Source organism: Sminthopsis crassicaudata, chromosome 1 (genome assembly GCF_048593235.1).
Source record: "Sminthopsis crassicaudata isolate SCR6 chromosome 1, ASM4859323v1, whole genome shotgun sequence".
In the NCBI taxonomy this organism is placed as follows: Eukaryota; Metazoa; Chordata; class Mammalia; order Dasyuromorphia; family Dasyuridae; genus Sminthopsis; species Sminthopsis crassicaudata.
The window spans coordinates 753,641,079-753,667,552 of NC_133617.1; the positions used below are offsets into that span (position 1 = coordinate 753,641,079).

The window sequence follows — 26,474 nt, forward strand, 5'->3', positions numbered from 1 at the left end:
TTGGCAGGGAGAGCTTCAAGGTCAGAGGTCAGTTTGTGTGAGCAGGATAATTGACAACTAAAATTCAGGGCGTGGTTGTGAGAGGACCAATTTAACACTGTGCTAGGGAAAGACATTTCCTCCTTATGGAGAAGCATTTTTTGCAAAACTTGATTAAAATCAGAAAGCTGCTTTAATGGAGATAGGGAATTGGAACTTGAAAGTACCCATGGGTATGTCTGTCTGTCCCCCATTCTTCCCAGTAGTGCGGGAGACAGGCTGTTCATATTTTTCTCCCTAATGGTGTGTGAGCCAACGTTTCATTTCCTGGTATCCACATTTACAGTCATTAAGTCTGATGACTTCAGAGAGAGCCCCTCTTATGCTTTGGCCCCTGATAACTAATTTCCTGGTTTTAATTTTTAGCTGAATTCCCTAACATAAGGTCATAGTCTGATGCTTCGTTGAGGTGATCCTGGGTACTCAGAGACTACCCAATTATAGAGCAAGCTGTTACCGAAGGCTTAGGAAGGCTTTCCAGACAGATGAAGCAATAGGCAAGTCTGCTGCTGTAGGACTTGGAGAGCTGAGGAGGGGATTCCCCCCGTGAGATGATTACTTATGGCAACCCTCACACCAAGTGGTTCTGTTCTGTAGTGATGGTGAGGTGCTAGAAATGGGGGTGCAGAAGAAGGATGGAATGATATTAAAGGCTTATCAGGTGCCAGGCCCTGCGCCAAGCCTTGGGGTTAGAAGTTAAAGCGAAAAGACCCACTTTCTGCCCTCAAGAAACTTAGTCTAACAAGAGAAGATAGTCCCAAAAGGAGCTGGAAACGAGTGAGGCGATGAGAAGGAATCCTGCCCAGGCCGTGGTCTTGTATGCCCAGAACATCAGGAACAAAGGCTTTGGGTGAAATGAAGCTTGGCACCCAGTGGAGACTGCGACAGGGCCTCCCTGAGGGGGGGGACGAGAGTGCCCTCTTAATTAGCTGAGGGGCATTCCGGGGTGTGGCCATCTTTTGGTGAGCCTGGTTTGGTGGCAGCTCCTTTTCCTCTTGGACAGAGATGAAGCTGTGATCCAAGAAGCAGGAGAGAGCCTTGGGGCCACTGCCTTGGTCTCCTGTGGCTAAAGTGGTGTCTGTGTAAAGCAGTGCCACGTTGGACTGTGGTGAGTTTGTGAATGGGGCCACAAAGAGAGAGTGCCCTCCCGGAGCTCCTGCTGTGATGCCTTGGTTTGGACGTGGGGGTCTCGAGAAGATGGGAGCTGGTAAGGAAGAGAAAGTCTGCTTGGAGCAGGAGCCTCGGCAGGAAGATGTCTCCAAGTCCTGCTGCCCATTTGGTGGCATGGGTACCTCTAGTGGCCTGGGAACCTGGTACAGGGGGGAGCCAAGAACACCAACAGTGTCTGGATCCACAGGCAAAACCACTTGGTCCTGCTGAGAGGCCACGGCGCTTGTGGTTCAGCCGTTTTCCGGGAGGTCTGGCTCTTCATGACCCTTTTGGGGTTTTCTTGGCAGATACTGGCGTGATTCGCCATTTCTTTTTCCAGTTTGCTTTGCAGATGAAGAAACTGAGGCAAAGAAGATAAAATGACTTGCCTGGGATCCACATGGTAAGTGTCTGAGGCTGGATTTAAACTTGAGTCTTCTTGATGCCGGGGCCGGTGCTCTGGGCACTGCCTCACCTGCTGCTCCCTCCGTGAGAGGCTTTCCTGTTAAGGTCCAGGCTTTGAGGCACGTGCCCGTTCTGCCCTTAGTCAGCACATGGGGTTCGAGTCCATGAATCTGTGTGGGCTCAGTCAGGCTCTATTCCGTGCCTGCTAATGATTGGGCACCATGGACAAAGGAGGAGGAAACCCAAACCAGCATGTCTTCTCACCTGAGAGAGCAGGGGGACCCCATCAGACTCAAGGGGTCGGATGGAGGTGAGTTTCATTGTTAACATCTTCACCCTGGGGACAGAGTTCTACGACAAAAGCTCAGAGCATGTGGAAGACGCACATATGGACAATCCACAAAATCTCCCTTTTCTCCTTCCTCCTGCAACTCCCTTCCCCCAAACTACAAATGAACCAAAATGCCGTTACTATTACCTTCGAGCAAAAGGGATTTTGGCTTGGGCAAGTGCCAATGTCCCCTCCTATCAGTGAGTCTTTTCCCTCTGTCCACAAGGTGGGTGGCAGGTTTCATCATAAGTCCTCTGGAATCATAGATGGTGATCCAAACTGATGGGAGCCAAAATTCTTTCCCAGTTTTTCTGAAACCATCTTCCTCATTTCCTGCAGCACAATAGTATTCTGTCACACTCACACCACAGATATTCTAGATATTCCCCAATTTAAGGGCACCCCTCAAATTCCCATTTGTTGCCACTTCAAAAAGAGCCATTGATATTTATGTACACCTTTATTTAGAATTTGATGCACTTGGGAATAAAACTGTACAAAATTTCCCTTTCTCTGCTTTCCCTCTGATTTTCTTGTTGAGTGAAATGTTTTTCTGTACCCAGCTCCAGGACTGTGTCTGTTCTCTCCTTGGATGATTTCAGACCCGTGAGTTTCTAGGGTCAGCCGCTCTCCCGCTCCCTTCTACAGGTGAGAGGTGTGGGTGAGCAGCCCCAAAAAGGACTTGGCAGGTCCTTATCCCAACCTTCAACAGCAAGAGAACGGCTTCTGTGCCGGCCACAGTGTACTCTCTATATGTGGTTAGAGCAAATGCGGAAGGTTTGGGCCGTGGCTAGGTTCACTTAGCTCGGCAGTGGACGTCCCGGGAATGTGCGGAGAGAATGAGTTGGTGCAGACGTTGCCAGAGCTAGCTCGGTGTTTGGGGGGTCACTGAGGGAGAGTGTGGGGGGGAAGAGGGACTGGGCTGCCTCCCAAACCGAAGGTCCACAGAGCCCGCTGTGCTGACAGCCGTGCTGAATTGAACGCTGTGCCAGGCCCGTGCCCGCACATGGAGTCACCTCCTTTGGAATTCTCTCGGGAAGATTCTGAAGCTCACCTGGCGAGTAAGATGGCAGTCAGGGAGGTCCTTGCTCAAGCTGCAGAGAACAGAACCCTGGGGGGCTGAGCCCCTTATTCTGATGCTGGAAAGACTTGGGTGGAGAGCTCACTCGGGGGTCAGAAGAAGTGGGACAGAGACACTCTCCAGGTCCCTAAAGAGCTAGGCGCCCATCATGTGCGCTCCTTGCAGAAGATCCACCGTTCAGACATCAGCCCTCCAAATCTGCGCGTGGACTGTGGTGTCTGACCCGAGGTAGAGCCTTCCACGCTCCTGCCCCAATGCCATCGGTTCTCCAGTACAAAAGACAAAGCACAACCCTCGAACCCATATTACGAGCATTTTCCGTCTTCTTTCCCCTCTCCTTATGGTGTTTTCCTCTTTCTTGCTTTGTCCATCTTTCTTGTGAGATCATCAGGATGTAACAATGATGGCGATAAGCTAATATTTATGTAACTGTACCGGGCGCTGTGCTCGGCACTTGTTCAGGTGTGCATTGTATTTGATTCTTCGGAACCACATTTGGCAAAGATACAGGAGGGGTTGCCATTTATAGCACTTTATCTCCATTTTACAGAGGAGGAAACTGAGGCAGGAGGTTAAAGGTCACACCATGAGGCAGTGTCTGAGACCTTATAGGAATTCAGGTCCATTACTCCTTGATCTGTGGTGCCCTGAGCCACCTTCATCATAGAACAAAGTTTCTCACTAATTCCTCCCCTCCTCCCCTCCACTCCCCGCTGTTGACTCTGCCCCTTGGAATGCCATTCCTAGGAAACAACTTTCCTTCTTCCTAAATCTAATAGCTCTTGGGAAGCCCGGCTCCGACAGCTGGACCGGCCTGGCCACCCTTGCCAGGACTGTGCCCGTCCATTCCGTGATTGAGGTGGGAGAGTTGGAATACTGCTTGTTCCCCGGGACCGTTGCCAGGTCCTCCCCCTCTCTCCAGCAAGCTCTCCATGCTGTTCATGTGTTCCAGAACCCGGGACCTGTTGTTTAGAGATGCTTGCTCCCCTTCCTTCCTCCCCTAGTCTTCTCTGCTTTCCAGCTCCTGCCCTCATCCCGGGGCCTTTGGGCATCCACAGAGATGGCTCCTCTCCCAACCTGAGTCCCAGAGAGGGCTGTACTCTGGCCTTGCCCTCACCCACAGATCTGCCGCTTCCATGTTTGAGGACTCTGAGTTCCCCCATTTGACCAGTTTGTTGGCTTCTCACCTTTCTTCATCCACAACGCGACTTCCAGGCCCTCGACCTCTTGGCTCTCTCCTCATGTCTCCCCTACATTTACTAGTCTCTCCGCTTCTCATCTTGACCCTTTGGTGAACCATTCTATTCCATCATGTCCTCCGTTCTTGAATCCCTGGCCCCTTAGATTGTCAGATACCCACCCACGTCTAGCCTGAAATCGCTGCCCCCATTCATTGTTGGAGCCTGTGCCTGTGAGGAAGTTCTGACAGTCCAGATTAAGTCCGTGGTGCACGGCTGCTGGACGTCTCCTGGTGCTTCCCACTCCTCATTCCCTGTGAGCTGCCTTGGACACACCTCACTCCAGCTTTCTGGCTCCCCCTGCCCTCCAGGCTCTCCCTGACCCCAGGTGGCCACTCCTGGTCCCCTTTGCTGGCTCTTCCTCCAGCCCAGAGGACGGTGTCCCAGAGGGTTCCCTCCTCAGCCCCTTTCTCTCCTCCCTCCATCCCACTGCTCTCGGAGATCTCCATCAGCTCCCATGGAGTCTATCACCATTTCTGTGCTGCTGAGTCTTAAATCTGCCTTTCCTGCCTCGAATGACAGTCGCGGAGACCCCATCTTGCATCTACAACCATCTTTTCAGACATCTTCAGCTGAATGTCCAGTCAACCTTGAGGACACAGCCTGCCCTGACAGGAACTCCCGTTTCCTCCTAGACCCTACCTACCACTTACCTTTCCTAGTGTTATAGAGGACCCTCACACGCTTAATCTGGGAGCCCCCCGGACTCCTCTCCGTCATTCTCCAAGACCAAGCTACTGTCAGGGGCTTCAACACGCCTCCTCCTCCCGTACGGGCTGCCCCCTGGCGCAGGCCCTCCTCACCTCCCCTTGCAATCGCTTCTGGGGACTCTCCTCGCCAGCCCATTCTCCGCTTAGCCACAACGGGGTCTTCCTACAACACACATCTGACTCTGTCAGCCCTCTCTTCAGAGAGCTCCCAGCCAGGAGCAAGAACACGATGCACTGTGGGCATAAAAAGCCCTTCGTGAGGCGGCTCTACAAGCAAGGCTCATCTGGATCTGTTCGTCCCCAGGCCTGGAATGTTCTCCCTGCACACCTCTGACCCCCGACTTCCCTGGCTCTGTGCTCTGGACTAAAATCTCACATTTTACAGGAAGCCTTCCCCCACCCTTAATTCCAGTATTTCCCCCGATGTTTATTTCCTGTTTATCTTGTATTTAGCTTGCTTTGTGTATTTTTGTTTGCATGTGGTTGCCTCAATTAGCCTGTAAACTCCTGTAAGCTCAGGACTGTCCTTTGCCTCTTTTTGTATCCCTGATACTTAGCACAGTGCTTTGGCAGGTAGTTGGGGCTTAATAAATATTGATTGAACCACTCCCAGGCTTTATTAGACTCCCTCAGTAACTCCTGATGACAAGAGGATTCAGAGGGGACATAGGTATCATTTTCTTATAATTAATAAAAACTTCGTATTTATTTAGTCCTTTGTGATTTTTCATTTGTATTTACTTTTTTGTGTTTGAATTTCAAAGTTCCTACATAGCTCTAGCCTTGGTCAGGAAGGCCAGGAAATCCTCCATTTCATTAAAAGTCCCTTTTTCCCCCTTATAGTGTTATACTTAGTTATGCTGGGTAAGTTATTCTTGGTCATAACTTACTACATTTTGGCTTCTGCAGTATCGTATTCCAATTTCTTTACTCCTTTATAGAGATGGCTGCTAAGTTGTGTGTGATCCTGGCTGTGGCTCCTGGCTGCTGACAGAACTTTTTCTTTGACATGGAAGTTCCGGATTTTGACTATGAAGTTTCTGCGAGTTTTTATTTTTGAATTTCTTTCAGGACGTAACTGTTAGATTCTTTCTATTTCCTTTTTGCCCTCTGGTTCTAAGACATCTGACAGTCCAGAATAAATCTTTGTTAACAGCTGCTGGGCAATCCTACTAACAGCTCCATGATCCTGAATTTCTTTTAGGAGATAACCGTTAGATTCTATTTCCTTCTTGCTCTCTGGTCCTAAGACATCTGGGCAGTTTTCTTGAAAAATTTTTATAAGATTACTTGAAATAGGATATTTGGTCTCTTGTTTTGGTCATATAATTCAGGTCTCATGATTCTTGTATTTTCAATCTCTTTTTTTAGGTCCGTTTTTGCTGTGAGATATCTTGTTTTCTTTTGTTTTTTTTCATCTTTGGACTTTTAATATTTCTTGTTGCCTCATGTAATCATAGTTTTAAATTCGGCTCATTCTAATTTATTAATTTTGTTGCCTGGGTAAAATTTTAGGCTAAACTATTCATTCTCTTTCCAAGTCTTCCTGCTATATTTCTCATTTCTTTGTCAACTTTTTTTCCTCGCACATTCCTTATTTAACTTATAAAAACATTTTTAAACTTTTGGAAACTGTGCATGATTTTCAGGACTTGAGTTGGATTTGTGCTCAAGCTGTGTTTTTCTCTGAGGCTTTATAGATATTCCGGAGTTATTCACTTCTGGGATTGGGTCCTGACTGTTCTCTCTGCCCCTGTAATATCTCTCTGCGGGGTGTTCTTTTTTGGTCAGTAATTCCCGCCTACATATTGCCTTTGTCAGGGCTGGGTTCGGGGCATGTCTGGAGGGAAGATCTCCTGCTGCTTTCTCAGGATATGTGTTATATTATTCTGCAATCCCAGGGACAGTTTAGGTGGGGATCTGCAAGTTTTCAATGCTCCCAAAGTAGCTGTAGGCAAGGCAAAGTGATTGCTGAGGGTTTTGGGCAGTTACAGTAGAACCTGCTGGTTCAGAGGGACGGAACTTGAGGCTCCCTTTTGGTCCGGGGTTCACCACCTGGTTATTCCTCTCCAGGCTGGGCTAGAAGCCAACACTCCTGAGATGTGAGCTGGGGCACTGATGCTGTGGCTGATTTCTCAGCTGACTCCTTATCTGCTTGCAGAGCCCTCCCTCAGAGGGCCGCCCCCCTCAAAGGTCACCTTCTTGGTGTGTGACCTGGAGCTGGGGAGTGGGGCTCAGACCTGCCTTTTGGTCGTCACAGCTCCCCATCACGGTGCCTCCATTGTGGGTTCTTGGGCACTGGAGCGCTTCCGACCCGAGCCTTTCCTCAGCCTCCACAGACCTCCCCGTCCCTCTCCCTTTGCTGAGCCGGACTAGACCAACGGCTCAAATGAGCATTTTTTGGTTCTCCCCGTGAGGATCTGTCTGATCTACTTGGAGAAGTCTGGAGTGGAGCTCATGTATCCTGGTTCCTATCACTCTGCCATCGTGGCTTCACCCCCACCCTAGTGCTCTACCCCCTTAGCATAATTAACTTACCCAGAAAAACTGAGTATAATTCTACAGGGGGAAAAATGGACCTTAAATGAAACCAAGGACTTCCAAGCATTCCTGATGAAAAGAGCAGAGCTGCCCGGAGATCTTGAAGTCCAGACACAGGAGTGAAGAGAAACACGAAAAGGTAAACATGAGTAAGGAATCAGATCTGAACAGGGAGCACTGGCTGATGGGCTAGTGTGGGCAGAGGGTCCGGCTGTGTGTCCCCTCGGAGCCCTGTCTTTCATCTGGGGTCATGCACGGAACCCAGTCAGAGAAAATGGAGAAAGAGAAAGAAAGGCATTCTGGAAAGGTGGGGGGAGGGAGGTGTCACATTTAACTGGGGACCCAAGTGGATATCTCCATGATGGAGTGGGGGAGACGAGGGAGCTGTCACTTGAACTTGATTCATCTGAGTCAAAGGAGGGAAGATACATTTGCCGATAGAACTGGCTTCAGAAATCCATTTCACGAAGAGCGCACATTAAGGGAGGGCTTGGTTCTAAGTGAATCGAACGCTGTGTAACACAGTATTTCCAGCGCTTTCTAAGGTGAAAGGAGGTGACTGAGGGCCCGCCCCGCGGCGGGGAATGTGCTGGGATGGAATACTCTTGTGCCTCCTGTGAGAGGTGAGCCAGGCAGTTTCGGGGAAGACTTAGACGCAGGGACAGAGAAGTGAGCAGAACAAGGCCCTTTCGGGGGAGGGGAATAAGCGTTGAGCCCCCACCACGGGCCAGGCGCTTCACTGACGCTTCATTTGACATTTTAAAAACTGTAACTTTGAAAGGATGAAACGCGTGGCCCCGATGAGGGGGAGGGGTTCATCCGGGTTGGGTCGGGCCGACTGTGCGTGCTTGTAACGGTGGCTTTGTTTGTCCTTGCTGGGGGCGGGGGGGCAGAAAGCGGATTGTGGCTGAGAGAACAAAATAAATACAATTTTTAAAGTGCCTGCTGCCCGACCGGGCTTCGCCCACTTTCCCCCCCGTTCTTCACCCGAGAAACCTTGCTGTGGCGCCGGGGTATGTGTACAAAGCGGGTGACATGTACTGCCAATAAGTCCTCATTCCGCGCCCCCATTGATGGACAGGACACCAGAGGGTTTCAAGAACCGTTTAAGAGGCGGGTTCTGAAGTGTAACATGTGGTGGAAAGACACTGACCCGTTTCTGGGCAGTTCCGGGCCGGATGCAAATGGAAGAAGGCGCCGTCAGAGCCCCATGTTTCAAACACGAGACTCTGTTTCTGACACCTGAGTATCCGAGTGACGCTGCCCATCTCCGCGTGCCCCACGTGCCCCTGTTGGGGGGAGGTTTGTTTCAGCGCGTGCCTTTGCCCCGAGCCCCGCGCGCCCTCGGGAGGACGGTGTAGGGGCCTGCACATGGGGGCGCAGTGTTCGGGAGGGGGACCCGGGCCTTTGCACCCCGAGTACCCTCCGGGCTCCCAACTTTGCCGCCCGCTCCACACCACGTGCAACTGTTAGGACGGGAGTGGGGTGGGGGGTCTCCGAGAAAAGGGGGCGGACGCACGAGGGGTGACGTCACCGAGGAGGAATTGACCTTCCCCCAGCCACCCTAAGACCGAGACATTTTACCGCCAGAGGGCGCCTCCCCGGCTCGGGATGCAGACCGCATCTCCGGGTCTTTGGGGGTGGAGCCTGCCTCCTGCCCCCTCCTTCCTTCTAACCCGATGGGCGGAGCCTCACTTCCACCCTGACTGTTGGGCGGCCTTCGCGTCTCCAGAATCCTACGGGGCCAACCGAACGTATCCCGCGGCTGCCGAGGCTGGTCTGTGGGCGTGTTCAGCGGGCGGAAGTCACCTGAGGCCGGGGGCGTGGCCTTTCGAGGCATCCGGGAGCGCTCCAGCCGAGCGGAAGATAAACGAGGCCGGGGGCGTGTGCAGCCGGGCGGAAGTCACGCGAAGCATCCGGAAGCACGGCCAGTCGGGCGGAAGTCGCGTGGGGTCGGGTCCTTGGGAGGCGGTAGAGGCGGGCCCGGCTGGGGGCGTGGCCTTGGGAGGTGGTGGAGGGGGGCCGGGCCAGGCGGGCGTCGCGCGGGGTTAGGGGCGGGTCCTTGCGGGGGCGTGAGCTGTGGGGAAGGAGCGGCCCGGGGGTCGGGCTCACTCAAGCTCAGGATGAAGCGGCTGCAGGTCGTGCTGGGCCACCTGTCTGGCCGCCCGGATTCGGGCCTGACGGCGGCCCCGTGCTCGGGCCCCGCTCCGGCGGCCCTCTCCAGGCCGTCCGCCGACGACGTCGTGGTGGTGCACGGGCGGCGCACGGCCATCGCCAAGGCCGGCCGCGGAGGCTTCAAGGTAGCGGCCCCGTCCCCGGCCCCTCCCGCCCCGCCCCCGCCCCTGCCCCGCTCCGGTCTGATCCCCCGTCTCCGCGGCCTTGTCCCCGCAGGACACGACGCCCGACGAGCTGCTGGCAGCCGTGCTGACCGCTGTGCTACGGGACGTGCGGCTGCCCCCCGGGGAGCTGGGGGACATCTGCGTGGGTGAGTGCGGGCCGAGGCCCGGAGGGAGGAGAGGCCCGGCCCCACCGAAACCGGGCTCGTGTCCGAAGGCAAAGAGCTCCAGTGGGAGGAGCCCGCTGATGAGCTCGCTGCACTTATTAAGCACCTACTGTGTGCCAAATACCGGGCACAAAGGTCACAAGGGTAAAAGCCAAGCCTGTCTCAGAAGTGTCCCGAATTATAACTCCTCCCCCCCCCCAGAGGTCCAAAAGCCCACCCTGCTGGAGGCTGGAGACGGCCTCTGCACCCGGGCCTGGAAGCTTTCCCAGAAGGGAAGCCTGAGGAGCCCTTCCCCCTCCTGAAACGCCCCCTCTTGCCCACAGGGAACGTGCTGCAGCCAGGGGCCGGCGCCGTCATGGCCAGAATTGCCCAGTTTTTAAGGTAAACACTTCTCCCGATCCCCATCCGCCTGCTCTTTGACCCCAGGCTTGGCAGGAGGTGCCATTGCCGCAGCTAGATGGGGAGCAGGCTGTGCAGTTGCACAAAAGGAATACCCAGCCCCCTCAGGAGCCAGTCCGTGAGCCCCCTGAGAGGGTTCCTCAGGGCCCCGAGCCTTGGGATCAGCAACAAGCCAGCCACAAGTTCCCAGCCCCCCCACAGTCTAGAGTGTGCTATGGCACAAAGGTGGGAGGGGGAGAGCACGGACAGGTGGTGATTTGGGAGGAGGGCTGAAAATAGAAAACGTCACTTTGCCGATGCCGAAGCTAGATCTGCTTAGGAAGGAGGACTCTGGCAGTGAAGTGTCTGTGATCCCTGGCAGCCTCTGGCAAAGCCACTGTTGCTGTGGTTGGACTTTCTCTTTATTACCTAACACTCAACTTTACACAGACTAACCCTGATCCGTTGGCACGTTCTCGGACTTTCCCCTGATTTGAAGGGAGGATCTATTCAGTGAGTTCTTTAATTCCCCACATCAGGTTTAAAATCAGGGAGTTTCCTGCTATTCCACTAATGCGTAATTTTCCCAGGATGGACAGAAATGAACTCTCAGGGAGACAGAGCCAACCAGAGGCATGAGGTGGGGAGGGCTAGCTCATTGCTCGCCCCCCCCCCCCATGTCTGACTCACAGGAGAATCCCGATCTCCAAGCCAAGGGTTTGCTCCAGGGCAAACTCAGCCCAGGCATACCTGGCAGATCTATTGCAATTTCAAAGACCCCGATCTGTGGGCCTACAGAGGTAGAGCCAGCCTGGAGCCTCCTGTTCAGGGGACCCACGACTGAGTGACAGGTCCAAGTTCACCCTTTGGAACTGGTAAGGTTCTCCCAAGCTGTAGGTATGCCTGCCCTTTGACCCATATTTGGCAAGAGATACCATTGCCACAGCTAGAACGTGAGCAGAGTATGCAGTTGCACAAAAGGACTACCCAAACCCCTCAAGATCCCAACCATTGAGCCCATTAAAAGGGACAAACACATCACTCCTTGTGACCTCAAGGTCAACAAGCCAGCCATAAGATCAGCCCTTTGACCCAGGCCCACAAACCAAGAGTCTGTGCTATGGCACATAGATGGAATGGGGAAAGATTGTCCACCTTCCTCTTTTCTCTGTATTTGGTACTGTGTCCAGGGTCCTGGACTGGCATTTGCTCAGCTTCTCTTCCCAATATGACTTCTTCCTGTGCCCACCTGTTCCTTTGTTAGTTCATATATTGGGGCAGTCTGGTACCTTCCCAACTGTATGTCTTTGTCTTCCCCAACTGGGGACCTCCTTCTGGATAGTCTAGAAGGTGTCAGTGGCAGCTGATTGACACCTGTTTTCAGATTGTTTTCTGAAGGTGAGAACTAGAAGGGTTCTTGGTGCGTTCCAGCACCCTCGTTGTATTGATTGAAATTGCAATTTGAAGAGATCAAACAGCAAGGACCAGGAAGGATTTGAACTCAGGACAATGTTTTCAAGTTCATCACTCTTCACTGAAGTTCAACATCTCTCTTTATTCCTTGTACAAACCCAGCGAATACATGTCGCTCTCTCCCTAGAGAGACTGTCTAGGATACAGGAAATGAAACCATGAAAGTACTGGCAATCAACATTTTTTTAAAAATATTTTTATTTTCAATAGTATTTTATTTTTCCAAATACATGTAAATATAGTTTTCAGCATTCATCTTTATAAGACTTTATGTCCCAAATTTTTCTTCCTCCTTTTCTACCCTCACCCCTCCCCAAGAAATCAAGCAATCTGATACAGGTAAAATATGTGCAAACTTTTTAAACATATTTCCATATTAGTCAGGTAGTAAAAAAAAAAAAAGAAACAAAGGTGAAAATATTATTGTTAGATCCACATTCAGTCAACATAGTCCTCTCTCTAGATATGAATGACTCTTTCCATCCCAAGTGTGTTGGAATTGTCTTGAATCATCACATTGTTGAGAAGAGTCAAAGTCCATCAATGTTTTCTTGGTTCTGCTCACTTCACTTAGCATCAGTTCATATATGTATTTCCAGGCTTTTCTGAAATTAGTCTGTTCATTATTTCTTATAGAACAATCATATTCCATAGTGTAATATTCTTCTCTAAATCATAATGTTCTCTGGGAGCAGATTTCTTAGGGGGCTCCTGGAGGCAGCCTTAGTTTCAGTTCATTGTAAATAATCACCTCAAATGCAGCCAGGTATTAAAAGTTTAAATCCTTTATTGTTTCCATCAAAATCTTATCTCCTTCACTTGGGGCTCAGCTAGTTTTCTGGAGGCCTTCCGGATCTTGCCTCTAGTCCTTTGCCTCTGCCAGCTTCTGTCTCTAGCTCCCTCCGAATGTCTCCAAATCCAAAGCCTCCAGCCAGCGCAAAGGTGGAAAATGGAATGAATCTGTCTCCGAGAGTGGGCTTATCCTTTAGTGGGCTTGTCCTCCTGGCCCTGAAAGCTTCTTGCTTTTATATGCTCTATACTGAGTACACACCAATCATTATATCACTAGGAAACCATTATTTGTTGTAAGATTGAATCACTGTCTCCTCGATTCCACTCAGTACCTTGTTTTAAGTTCTGGCCCATAACATCTCCTTGTAGGGTCAGATCAATCATACTGAACCGTGCTAAATTAGATAATTATTGTCTCTATCAATTCCACTGACTTAGTGCCTTGTAAGAATCCTAACACATAGCATTCATATACCAAAACTTGTTCGGCCATTTCCCAACTGATGGAAATCTACTCAGTTTCCAGTTCCTTGCCACTCTAAAAAAGGGCTGCTACAAACATTTTTGCACATGTTGGTCCTTTTCTGTCTTTTATGATCTCTTTGGGATACAAATTCAACAATGAGGCGATCAACATTTATTAAATATCTACTGTGTGCTAAGTGCTTGGGATGCCAAGAAAGGTAGAAGGTAGCACTTCCTTCAAGAACCTTGCAATCTAATAGGGAGACAAGTAAGAAGTACTGTATACAGGAGAAATTGGAAATAATCAACAGAAGGAAGGCATTAGTAATAAAGGGGATCAGGATGGCTTCCTGTAGAAGGTATGGTTTTTATCCTACACTTGAAGGAAAACAAGGAAGTCTGGAGGTAGAGCTAAAAAAGGAGGAGCATTGTCAGCATGGGACATGCCAGGAAAAATGTTTGGGGTAGTGAGATGGAAGGTCTTCTTAGAAGAACTGCAAGACCACCAGTTTCATTGAGATGTAGAATTGTAGGGGGTGGGGGAGTTATGTTATGAAAGCCTTTGAGGGTCAAACAGGATTTTATATTTGATCCTGAGTTTACTGAGTAAAGGGGTGACATAGGTCAGAGGTATGTTTTAGGAAAACCACTGTGGTGGTTGAATGGAGAATGGATTCTGGTGAGAGGAAAAACTTGAGGCAGGCAGGATTCCTCCCCAACACCCGCAGAAGCTAGGCCAGGTGTGAGGGTGATAAGGGTCTGTTCCAGGATTGAGGAAAGGACAGAGGGAAAGTTAGTTATTTTGGAGAGAGGTTGCAGAGATGAATTCATCAAGAATTGTTGCAGAGGTGATATCTGGGAGAGGTACTTCAAAGGTGAAATTAACAAGAAGTGTTACAGAAGTGAAATCTGCAAGAGATGTTGCAGAGATGAAATCAATAAGAAATGTTATAGAAATAAAATCTACAAGAGGTATTGCATAGATCAAATCTACAAGAAGTGTTATAGAAGTGAAATCTGCAAGAGATGTTGCAGAGGTGAAGTCTATGAAATACTCCAAAGGTGAAATCAAGATGTATAATAGAAATGAAATCTGATGCAGAGGAGAAATCAATAAGAAATGTTATAGAAGTAAAATCTACAAGAGGTATTGCAGAGGTCAAATCTACAAGAAGTGTTATAGAAGTGAAATCTGCAAATTATTGCAGAAGTGATATCTAGGAGAGGGGCTCCAAAGGTGAAATCAACAAGTAGTGAAATCTGCAAGAGTTGTTGCAGAGATGAAATCAAGCTCTTAAGCTACAGCTTGGCTATGGGGAAGTGAGAGATAATGGGAACCCAAGGACCAAAAGGATGATGTTGCCCTTTACGGTAACAGAGAATGATGAGATTAGGTAGTATAAAAGATCAAGTTCCTGGTTGGAGGAGGCTGTTCTGTGCTGCAGGGAGTATCCATCTATACCATCCACTAGTCAAGAATATTTACTTAATTATTAAGGAAAAAAAGATTTCCAATATGATGAATTGGAACATTCCTGTTTGGAATATATTTCAGATTTTCATTTGTCTTCATTTTGCTTTGCATTTTTTCCCTCCTGTAACCTCCTCCTATATCCTGAAATCTTCCTTCACCTTCGGATAAAGAAGAGATTTGTAGTATAGAAGATTTGTAGTGTGAAAAAAAGAAAGCTGCTGCTCTTAAAATCAGGGAATTCTTTGAGAATTGACTTTTTGTTAATTAGCAGATTTTCTCATGGGATGTAGATGTAGCAGATTTTGAAGAAGCATGGTGTTTAAGGAGATAATGGCATGGTTTAATTACATAATAAGGGCAAATAAATTGGTTTACTTAATTAAGGTAGGGAAGGAAAGAAGCAGTAGAATAGGGACTTTTGACTCATCAGTCAGTCATTATATACTTAATAAGTGCCTCCTGTCTGCAGGCACCAGGTGAAGCAACGGAGATGTTATGAAGCAAAAGTCAGTGTCCTTAACAGTAGAGTTAACAGTCCCTAACAATAGAGACAACAAGCAAACAAATATATACAAAGTGAGCTGTGTGGGGGATAATTTTGTTCTTTGTTAGTTGGTTCAGTCATGTCTTCTGACTCTTGTGACCCTCTTTGGGGTTTTCTTGGCAAAGATGCTGGAATGGTTTACCACTTCCTTTATTAGCTCATGAGGAAATTGAGACAAATGGTAAAAATGACTTGCTCAGGATCACACATCAGCTAAGTGTCAGAGGCCGATTAGAACTCATAATAAAGATCCATTTCCTGACTCCAAGCTGACAGTATATCCACTGTGCTGGATAGGTGCCCACACAGGTTAAATAGGGGATCATTAACAGGGAAGATACTGTAATTAAAAGGATTACAAAAGGCTCCCTATAGAAAATGAGACTTAAGGGAAGCCAGGGAGGTCTGTAGTTGAAGTGGAAGAAAGGAGCATTCTAGGCCTGGGAGACAGACAATGCCTGGGGCTGAGAATTGGAGGAGCTTGTTTGTGGCACAGCTGAGAGGCTCTGGATTGAAGACTTTGTGTTGGGGAGTGAATTGTAAGAATCCTGGAATGGTAGTGTTGAGGGTGGTAGCCCCTTGGTATTCTTTGTTTGATCTCCAACTTCCTTTGGGACTTGGACCTTTGATACAAGATGTGGTCAAACTAGTTTGGGCTATCTGAGATGGCCAGGGTTTTACAGCCCCCATTCTAATCTGCTCAGATAGACCAAATGCCATCAGGAAATTCCTTTTTGGGAAGAGACTTCTGTCTGTCCCCATAAGATAACAAGAGAATCCTTATCTTAATTTACATCACTCTCAGGAACCTCCTTACATCACTGCATAAAGAGAGAATGGGAATCTTCTCTTTGCAAATGGCCTTGTACCATGCAGCCATTTTGCCCACCGGCTCTCCGGTGTTTCCATTCTAATCAATAAAGACTATGTTTCCATACAGCAGTAAGTAGCAAATTCCTTTGCTGCCGAACCCGCCATTGGTTACTTTGGGGAAGGAAGGAGAGAGAGAAAAGGAACAGAACTATCTCTGTTTAGACCACAGTTTACTCCTCAATTTACTCCTCATCATTTAATACTCATCAGTAGCAGAGAGCCACTTCAGGAAGGGATTTGAATACCAAGCAGAACATTTTGTATTTGATCCTGGAGGTGATAGGGAGACACGAATTTATTGAGTAGGGGCAGGAATTTATTGAGTAGAGGCTGATCTGGGGTGATCTGTGTTTTGGTGGTTAAATGAAGGGTGAACTGAAAAGAGGAAGGATTTTGTGGTAGGCAGACCTAGAGAGAAGAGAGTGTCAAAGAGGAAAGAATGACCACATATCCAAGAACAATAAGGAAGCAAAAAGGCAGTCTGATGAGGCTTTATAAATAGCTGAGAGGGAAAAATATACTCAACTGAATGCAGAATTCCAGAGAACAGCAAGGTGAGATAAGAAGGTTCTTTTAAATGACCAATGCAGAGAAATAGAAGAAAACATAAGAATGGGAAGGACAGAGATCTCTTCTAGAAAATTAAAGACATCAAGAGGACTGGTCCATACAAAAAAACCAGTGAGGATTGACTGAAGTGGAAGAGATTAAAAAGAGGTGGTAACACCTCTCAGATTGGCTAAAATGACAGGAAAAGATAATGAAAAATGCTGGGGGTACATGGGAAAATAGGGACATTGATACATTGTTGATGGAGTTGTGAACTAATCCATCATTCTGAAGAGCAGTTTGGAACTGTGCACAAAGGGCTATCAAACTGTGCATAGCCTTTGATTCAGCAGTGTCTAATAGCAGTCCTTTTTGTAGTGGCAAGGATCTTGGCTACTGAGTGGATGCCCCCTCGGTTGGGGAATGGCTCAGAAAATTGTTATATGAATGAAAATTATTGTTCTATAATAAACTATCAGCAGGATGATTTCAGAAATGCTGGAGAGACTTCCATGAACTGAGTGAGTGAGTGAAGGGAGTAGAACCAGAAAAACCATTGTTCACAGCAACAAGAAGATTATGTGATCAATTCTGAGGGATGTGCTCTTTTCAATAATGAGGTGATTCAGGCCAGTTCTGACTTGTGATGAGAGAGCCGTCTGCACCTAGAGAGAGGCTCGTGGGGACTGAATGTGGATCACAGCATGGTATTTTCATCTTTTTTGTTGTTGTTTGCTGAGAGAAAAGCACGTAAAGGTGAAAATTTACCCTTTTGGACCTGCTTTTTCTTGTGCAACATTTTAAATGTGGAAATATATTCAGAAGAATCGCACTTTGGATTACTTGCTGTCTAGGGGAGGGAGAAAAATTTGGAACACAAGGTTTTGCAGATTGAAAACTGTCTTTGCATGAATTTTGAAAAGTAAAAATCTATTATTAAAAAAAGAGGTGACAAGAATACACCACAGAATTCTACAAGAAAGATCTAAATCACCGATAGTCGTTATGACCCAGAGCCAGACATCTTGGAGAATGAAGTCAAGTGGGCCTTGGGAAGCCTTGCTAACAATGAAACTAGTGGGAGTGACACAATTCCAGCTGAGCTACTTAAAGACTTAAAAGATGATGCTGTTAAAGACTGGCCTCAATATGCCAGCACTCAGTAGTGCCCGCCCAGGAATGTTCGCATGTACTGAACAATGGCCAGGGCAGGGGTCCAGGACACAGCCTCTCCTGCTTCTTGCTAGAACTTTCCCTCCCAGCCACTGCCTCACGTGTCCCAGGGTCTTGGCCCGCTGCCTCTTGCCTTGCTTGGGCTGTTTGTGCCCCTTTTCGGTCCCCAGGCCTGGACTGGACTCATTGTTCACATCAGCAAGGTTATGTTTAAGGTTCTGCTAGGCTTCAGCCGTATGTGAACAGATTGTTACCAGAACGAGCTGGTTTTCAAAGAGGAACTAGAGACTAAATTGCCAAGATGTGCTGGATTATGGAGAAAACAAGGGAGTTCCCGAAGAATATCTGCTTCTGCTTCTTTGGCTGCACTAAAGCCATTGACTGTGGATTACAACAAAATGTGGGGCTCCAGCTCATCTTTGCCTCCGGAGCAGCCTGGATTTGAGGGGAGAAGCCGTGGTTAGCACCAAACACAGAACAGCCGATTCAAGCTGGGAAAGGAGCACGACAAGGCTGCATACTGTCGCCTTTATTGAAGTCATGCAGAATACTTCATGTGAACTGCCAGGTTGAATGAACCCAAAGCCAGAGTCAAGGTTGCCGGGAGAAGTAATGACAATCTCCGATACACAGATGATGGCAGAAGGTGGAGAGGAATTAAGAAACCTCTTGATGAGAGGGGACAGTGTGAAAGCTGGCCTGGAGCTTTAACATCCAGAACCCCCAAAACAAGATCTTAGCAACTGGAAGGAGAAGAAACGGGAGCAGCCGGGTCAGATTTTATATTCTTGGACACACAGGTCACTGCCTTGAAATGAAAAGCTGTTCCTTGGAAAGGAAACTCAGGCAACCCTGGACAGCAACCTGGAAAACAGGCCTCCCTTTGCTGACAAAAGCCTAGTCTGGTTGTGAGGGTTGGACATACAGAAAATTGAGGGCTGCAGAAGGGAGGCATTTGAATTGTGCCGGAGACCCAGCGGGGAGATCCCGTCTGTCCGTGCTTAAATTAATTCAAGTTATTCACTGGAACATCAGATACTGCTGTTGAAGCTTAAATAAGTCAGCCACATCACGAGAAGATGGGACTCGTGGGGAAGGACTGAAGGCAAAAGAAGGGGGGGGTGTAATGGAGAAAGAAGGCCATGGAAGCATGTTCCATGAACCAAGAAACAGAGGCCGATGGAAGGCCCCAGGCTGCTGTGGACAGGGGGTCATGAAGGGAGTCGGCCAGGACTAAACAACAAATCACTTTGGAGAGGACAGACTGGGAGCACGGGGGAGGTCCCAAGCCATATTGGGAGGATTGAGGGAGAGGAGAGGCAGCAGAGGCCCCTGGTGCAGGGCCTTTCTGGGGAGCTTGGGTCCAAAGGGCAGAAGAGAAGCCGCAGAGTGGGAGGGATTAAGGGAGTTTGGAGGGGGGAGGGGTACATAGCCTGGCCATAGGCAGCCAGCAGGGAAAGAAGGATCGAAAATGAATTAGTGGGGATGAGGGAGGAAGCCGGATGGAGGCAGAGTGAGGCTGTGGCCTGTGAGAAGGGGCAGGAGGAGGGAGCTCGCAGTGAATGGCCTCCGAGAAAGAAGTGGGAGGGGAACCTCCTCTGACCAGGAGGAGTATGGGAAGATGTGGAAGAGCTAGTGGGAGAGTGAGTTGAGGAGGGAAGAAAAGCGGGATTGCCCAGCAGGAGGGAGGCCCCGGCAGCCTGTGTGCGGCCATCCGGGCTGGCGTTGTGGCTTCTTTGTGCCGGGGTTGGCTGGAGGGGCAGCCCCGGAGGAAACCTCAGCCAGCCCGGCAGTGTTGGGCCTTGCTCATGACATCTCTTGGGCGCCCCCTGCTCGGTTCCCTCCCATCTGGACAGTCCCTTCTCTCGGGTTGTCTCGGGCCCTACAGAACGCCCTTCCTGGCCCCCAGCCGGCTGTGCAGGGGCGGCAGCCCCCGGACTCGATGCTTTTCTCTTTCAGTGACATCCCAGAGACGGTCCCTCTGTCTGCTGTCAACAGGCAGTGCTCCTCGGGGCTGCAGGCCGTGATCAACATCGCAGGTGAGCGGGGGTCTTCCTGTTGCCCGGCCGGCTTCAGGCCCCCGGGTGTGCTTAAGCCCTGTCCTTCCCCTGCCCTGGAACTGTGGCCCCTCCTGGAGGACCCTCACGGGCCACTTTCATTGCAGGTGGGATCCGGCAGGGCTCTTATGACATCGGCTTGGCCTGTGGGTAAGTCTGCCTCTGCAAGTGAGGCCTTCTACAGACTGTGGGGCCCTCGCTGGGGCAGGGGCCAGGACTCGCCCTCTCCCGGGGCCCTCCTGCTTCTGGTGGAACTTTCCCTCCCAGCCACAGCCTCGGGCCTCATGCCCTCGGATCTTGGCCGGCTGCCTCTTGCCTTGCTTGGGCTTTTTGTGCCCTTTTCTGTGCCCAGGAGCTGGAGGAAGAGGAGGAGCTCCCCTCACACTCCTCTGGCCCCCTCCCCCTCCAAGGGAAAGGGCAGTCCTGGCAGAAAGCCCTGCTGGAGAGCAGAGGGTCACCCGGACCATGGGCCTGGCTCTAAGCTTTCTCTCCCCTGGGTCTCTGGCTCCCGAGCCCCCCCCTCCAGGAGGTCCTGTTTCTCCTGGCTGTCTCTGGGCTTTATCACCCCTTCCCCACCTCAGCCGCCCTCCTGGGTTTGGGGATAGCCGAGATGCCCCCCTTCTTCCAGGGGAAGCTCCTGACCTGAGGTGGGCATGGAACAGGGAGAGAACGGCAGGAGACGGAAGCCTCGGCCCTCCCGGGTCCAAGTCAGTCGGGCTGGCCCAGCCAGGTTCCATTTATGGCTCTGGAGCAATGAAGTGGCTTCTCCAGGGCCAAGGTGGGGGAGCTGGAGCTGTAACTCCCCCCCCCCACCCCAGCCCCTCACTTCCTACCCTGTAAAATGAAGAGTGCCTGGGCGTGCCCGTCCTGCTAGAGCTCGGCCACAGCCAGGGCCCCCTCCCTGGAGGCCAGCTCGAGCCCACCCCCCGAAGGCTCCCCGTGCTTCAGGCCTGGCACTGAGGCCCCTCCTCCCGCTCAGGGTGGAGTCCATGTCCCTGGCTGACCGAGGGAACCCCGGCAACATCACCTCCCGCCTGGTGGATAACACGAAGGCCAGAGACTGTCTGATTCCAATGGGGTGAGTGCTGCCGGCTCTCCCTGTGCTGGGGTCAGGGGGCGTGGGGAGGGGGGACAGAAGGCCGAGTCTCTGCCTCTCTCTGGCCTGGAGGCTCAGCACTGGCCCCTGCCCCGGGGCGGGGGGGGGGAAGAGCAGCCAAGCCGGTGGGATAGGGAGCCCAGGCGGGGCCCATGAGCAAGCTCTGAGGAGCAGAGCGGGCCCCTGAGCAGGGTCCCAGGACCCCCGTCCATCCGCGGCCGGCCGGGAGCTTCCTGAAGAAAGCCTGATTTTGTCTCTGCCTTGAGAGGAGGGGCAGCTCAGGGGAAGGGGTCCCCCAGGCCTTCGCTGCCTCGGCTCCCTACCCTTCGCTTTCGTTGGCACCCCAGGATCACGTCGGAGAATGTGGCTGAGAGATTTGGCATCTCTCGGGAGAAGCAGGACGCCTTTGCTCTGGCTTCCCAGAAGAAGTGAGTGGGGGGCAGGGGGGCCCGGGCGGATTTGGGGGAGCCCTGGGAGATGGCCCAGGGCCAGGAACCAAAGCCTGAGATGGGCAGATGGCCTCACCACAGTCACCAAGGTCAGGGGCAGTGGAGGCAGGGGAGAGATGCCAGAGCTGAAGGCAGACATGCCATGGCTCCCCCTTACCCACAGCGCCGTCCATCTGCCCTCTGGCCTTTGTGGGAACCTCCAGACACTGGAGGCTGGAGCCCTCAAGAAGTGGGGGGGACAGAGGGCCGTGCCAGGGAAGCCTCTGGTCCTTTCCCTCCCAGTTCAACTGTGGGGGCTTCTGTGCGGCAGCACTGCTCAGGCAGTACCACTCGGGCCCCTGGCCAGCTGGTGTTTGTCCATGCTGTCTTTGGAGCCTGGTTTCAGTGCCTGGCCCAGGGTCAGTCCTGCCTGACCCCCAGGAGCCATGGAAGCTCCTGCGTTGAGGGCAAGGTTGGCGCTGTGGGCACAGCACCGAGGGGCAGGCCTGAAGCTGCTGGGACGTTAGTGGTCTCGAGGTCAACTCCTGGTCTCTGCCGGCCATAACCTTGTTTCCTTGGAGCCAACAGGGCGGCCAGGGCCCAGAGCCAGGGCTGTTTCCGGGCCGAGATCGTGCCGGTGACGACCACCATCCAGGACGACAAGGGCAGTGAGAAGCCCGTCACCGTGGCCCAGGACGAGGGCATCCGCGCCGGCACCACGCTGGAAGGTCTTGCCAAGTTGAAGCCAGCCTTCAGGAAAGATGGCTCCACTACTGCTGGTGAGCATGGGACTGCTCTGCAGCGGGCACTGGGCAATGCCCAGGTCCCCTTGCGCCATGCCCTTCTCACCAGCCCTGTCTCCCCCAGGAAACTCCAGCCAGGTGAGCGACGGGGCCGCTGCCATCCTGCTGGCTCGCAGGGCCAAGGCGGAGCAGCTGGGCCTTCCTGTCCTGGGCATCCTGAGGTCCTATGCGGTGGTGGGCGTGCCCCCTGACATCATGGGCATTGGACCTGCCTACGCCATCCCCGCGGCATTGCAAAAATCAGGTGAGCAGGTGGCTTTGCCCCTGACCCTTAGGCAGGGATACCAGGCCCAGCTGTGCCCACGGAGCCTTAGGAGAGCTTAGGAGGACAGGAGGTGGGCATGGCTGGAGCAGAGGCTGCTCAGGTGCCCCCTTTGTGCCCAGGCCTCTGCCCCACAAAGTTACAGAGCGAGGGCCGTGAAACCCTGGAAACAGATGTTGTCACAGGACCCCCAGATGTTCTCAGCAGGATGCTGGCAGCCGATTGGGAGACTAGAGAGCTGCCTGGGGACACCAGCACCCGCCTGGCACCCGAGGGCTGCCCAGGGAAAGGCTGGGCATTGTAGGCTTGCTGACACTTTCTCCCCGCTCCCTCCTGCAGGACTAACTGTGGATGACGTGGACATCTTTGAGATCAACGAGGCCTTTGCCAGCCAGGTGAGCCCCGGGGCCTCTCTCCTGCCCTCTCGTGCCCAGGTTTTGGGCACTCATGGGAGTCTCCACTATTTCCAAAGTGGGGGGAAGGGGAGAGCTGGGGCTAGTGCCTGCCTCCAAGGGGTGGGAGCCCCTCCCCCACGGCCCATCCCCACTGCTCAGTCAGCATCCAGTAAGCACCAGCTGTATGCCCGTCTACTTATTGAGCCCCCCTGACCCAGACTTGCCCTTGCCCTTTCAAGGCCCCCCCCCCATCTTGGCAGGGCCCTCCCTCCCACCCTGGATGTAAAGAGGGCACCTTGGGGGGGAGGGGCCCTGAGGCCTGCCCTGCTGGTCCTTCCAGGCCGCATACTGTGTGGAGAAGCTGGGGATCCCTCCCGAGAAGGTGAATCCCCTGGGGGGGGCCATCGCCTTGGGGCACCCGCTGGGGTGCACGGGGACCCGCCAGGTCATCACGCTGCTCAACGAGCTGAAGCGCAGGGGGAAGAGGTGAGAGCGGGGCCCCCCTCCGGACCCCGGGCTGGGCAGGGCCACGGTCGGGGGTGTGGGGGCCCCCGGCCCGGCCCCGGCCCACCCCCCTCCGCTCCTCCCCGCAGGGCCTACGGCGTGGTGTCCATGTGCATCGGGACGGGCATGGGAGCGGCGGCGGTCTTCGAGTACCCGGGGCCCTGAGCGCGCTCTTGGGGGCCGCCTCGGAGGTGGGGCGGGGCAGGGGGTGGAGCCAGCCCTCGCCGGGAGCTGGGCGCCGGGCCCCGCCCCCGACTCTGTGCCTTCTCCGGCTTCCCTCGCGCAGGGAGCCCGCGCTCGCGCTGGTGCCCCGGGCTGTCGGGCGCGCCGGGCCCGGGGTCTCCTTTCTCCTAACAATAAAGATGGCGCGCCCCGACCCGCTTCTCAGTCTCTCTCGGGGTGGGTCCGAGGAGGGGGAAGGAGCAGGGCGGGAGCCGAGCTCCGGAGGCCGCCGGCCTCCGCTTCCTCTGTAGAATGGGGCGGCCGGCCTCGCACGGTGCCCGCAGTTCGCCCCCCCCCCCCCCACAGAGGAGGAGGCCGGCAAGGCAATGGGCTTTATTAATAATGCGCTGCTCACAGACTGGGGGGAGGGGAGGCGGGGCCCCCGCCCCTAGTACTTTTCGTCGTAGGAGCCCTGCCCGTACACGTGCAGGAGGCAGGCCTCCCCCAGGATGCCGTCCACCATCACCACGGCCTCGAACTCCGTGTTGTCACTGCCGGAGAGGGGAGGGCCGTCACCGCGGGCCCCGCCCCCGGAGAGCCGGCCCCGCCCCCAGAGCCCCCGCCCCGCCCCCGGGGAGCCGCGCACCTGGGAGTGAAGTGGATGTACAAGCTGGCGCAGGTGGGAGGGGAGTTGACCTTCCGGGCCTCCAGCATTCCGCTGGTGGGGTACACGTAGAAGACGCCCTTGTGCCGCTCCTGCTGGTCTGCGGTTCCGGGGAAACAAAGGACGGATTGGAGGGCGCCCTCGGGCCCCCTTCCCGCCCCCCCAGCCCCGGGGCTCACCAATCAGAGCCAGCCAGTAGCTCCTGCAGGCGCTCAGGTTCCGGAGCTCGATCTCTCGCGTGTACGTCTCGCTCACCACGGAGATCCCAAAGTCCACCCAGCTGGTGGAGAGCTGCAGAGACGGGATGGTCACGGTGGCCAAGAGGGGCACCACCTGTGGGCGGGGAGGGGCGTGAGGGGGGAGCCCCACTCCGGTGCCGTCCCCCCCCCTTCCCCCCTTGTCTGGACCGTGCCGGAAGCAGCCTCCTGGGCCTCCCTGCCTCCCTGTCTCCGCCCTCTCCAGTCAATGACCGGGTCACTTCTCCACCTATTTGCCCCAAAGTCAGAATCTGCGCCATGTGACTGCCCTTTGACTCAGGTCCCCTGAACGGACTGAAGCTCCATGCCTTGAACCCCATCTCTTGGTCACCGCTGCCCCGGGCCATCTGATCCTTAGCCATGGCCCTGCAGACTCTGGTGGCTGCTGCCCAGCCCCTTCCTCCCCGAGGCCCCCCGGGCAGCTGATGATAAAAGGCTGACCGCCCCTCCCCCCTGCTTTGTGTGCCTGAACCCCAGGGTGGATTCTCCCAAGCTGCTGCTGGCCCGGCGCCCTCCTGGGGGAGCCAGCTCAGCCCTGCGCTGGCTTCTCTCAAGTCCCTGCTCGATCTTGCTCACCAAACTCCAGCCTTTGATTACTCCCGCCAATAACTGGGACACTGATACATTGTTGGTGGAGTTGTGAACTGACCCCACCACTCCGGAGAGCACTTTGGAACAAAGAGCAGTCCGTCAAACTCTGGGTGCCCAGCACCGTGACCACCACTAGGGACACCTGTGGTATCTAAGGGGTAGAACACCAGCCGGCCTCAGAAATGACGGGTGCACGGGCTGCCGAGAGCCCCGCAAAGACTGCCCGAACTGGTGCAAGGCGAGTGGGCAGCAGCAGGGCGGCGCTGTCCCCAGCAGTGGCGGCACAGTGTCCTGGTCAGCCACGCCTGACTTGGCTCTTTGTCAGGACAATGGCCTAAGACGACTCCAGAGAGTCCGTGCTGGAAAATCCTATTCACACACAGAAGAAGGGCCGGAGTCTGAAGGCCCACTGAGCCAGGATCGGGCTTTGGATTTGCCTATAAGGAGGCTCTGAACCAATAACAGAAAGTAATTGGAAATTAATCCCAAAAATGTGTGGGCCAAAGACCAAACAAAACAAGGATGTCCCTGAAGATAATGGCGACCACAATGGAGAATTTGGGGATGCTGGCGTGGTCAGACTTAGGGAAGACTTGCATCTCTGAACTTTTTATCAGTAAAAAAGAGGAAATGAAGAGACTAACAAATTGGGCCTGCAACCAAAAAAGCAGAGAGAACATATGAATCCCCCTGATGAAATACCAAAATAGAAACTATAAAAATCAAAGAAAATCTTAAGATTGGAAACAAAAACAAACATTTGAATTATAAATGAAGTCAGAAACTGTTTGTTTTTTTTCTTCAAAACAAAATCCCACCCAAGACAAAACATTAACTTTTTAAAAAATTAAGAAAAGCAAAATTAGCAATAGCAAAACTAAAGAGGTAAATTAATTTTAAGAGCTATCTAATTATATATACATATTTATATAAATATGCTGATAAAACAAAATCTAAATAAAACGAATGAGTATTTACAAAAACAAATTGTTCAGGTTAATAGCCCGCTAATTAGAAGGCTTAAATAGCCCTATCTTCGAAAAAGAACAGAATCATCAATAAATTTATTCCCAAAGAAAACATGCCAGGACCAGATGGATTTATAAGTGAATTCTATCAAACTAAACTGAAAGAATAATCCAAGGCTATTTACACTGTTTGGGAAAATAGGAAAAGGAAAAGTCTTATCAAATAACATGTTGGAACACAAATGTATTCTTGGTAACTAAACCAGGGAGAATCAAATCAAAGAAAGAAAACTATCGACCAATATCCCTATTTAATATTTATTCAAAAATCTTAAATTACTGTAAAGCAGACTACAGTGACAATCTGATCAGGCATACTTATCCAGGAATGTAGGTCTGGTTCAATTTAAGGAAATAACCTACTACCTTAATAACATACAAAATAAAAATCAATTAAATCCTAAGATGCAGAAAAAGATTCTGGCAAGAGGTAATGGCCATTCCTGCTCAAAAACAAAACAAAACACTAGAAATCCTAGGGGGAAAATGGAGCTTTTCCTTACATGGTA

At 52.0% G+C, this 26,474-nt stretch overlaps 2 protein-coding genes across 2 annotated transcripts in view; one reads left to right on the forward strand and one right to left on the reverse strand.

Moving 5' to 3' along the window:
- Nucleotides 1–9,558: 9,558 nt before the first annotated feature.
- Nucleotides 9,559–23,639, forward strand: ACAA1 (acetyl-CoA acyltransferase 1). The gene is made up of 12 exons (XM_074284541.1): nt 9,559–9,794; nt 9,886–9,979; nt 10,321–10,378; nt 19,678–19,757; nt 19,883–19,925; nt 20,755–20,853; nt 21,219–21,299; nt 21,888–22,078; nt 22,167–22,346; nt 22,704–22,759; nt 23,100–23,245; nt 23,353–23,639. Exons 1-12 carry the CDS (start codon nt 9,618–9,620, stop codon nt 23,426–23,428), a joined length of 1,281 nt encoding a protein of 426 aa, XP_074140642.1. The 5' UTR covers nt 9,559–9,617; the 3' UTR covers nt 23,429–23,639.
- A 167-nt stretch (nt 23,640–23,806) lies between these two features.
- DLEC1 (DLEC1 cilia and flagella associated protein) overlaps nt 23,807–26,474 on the reverse strand; it is a 63,913-nt gene continuing 61,245 nt past the window's right edge. Inside the window, exons 36-38 of the mRNA XM_074284540.1 lie at nt 24,269–24,422; nt 24,072–24,189; nt 23,807–23,976 (exon numbers count right to left, since the gene is read on the reverse strand). Coding sequence (XP_074140641.1) covers nt 23,874–23,976; nt 24,072–24,189; nt 24,269–24,422 — 375 coding nt within the window. The 3' untranslated portion in view covers nt 23,807–23,873. The remainder of the gene's footprint in view (nt 23,977–24,071; nt 24,190–24,268; nt 24,423–26,474) is intronic.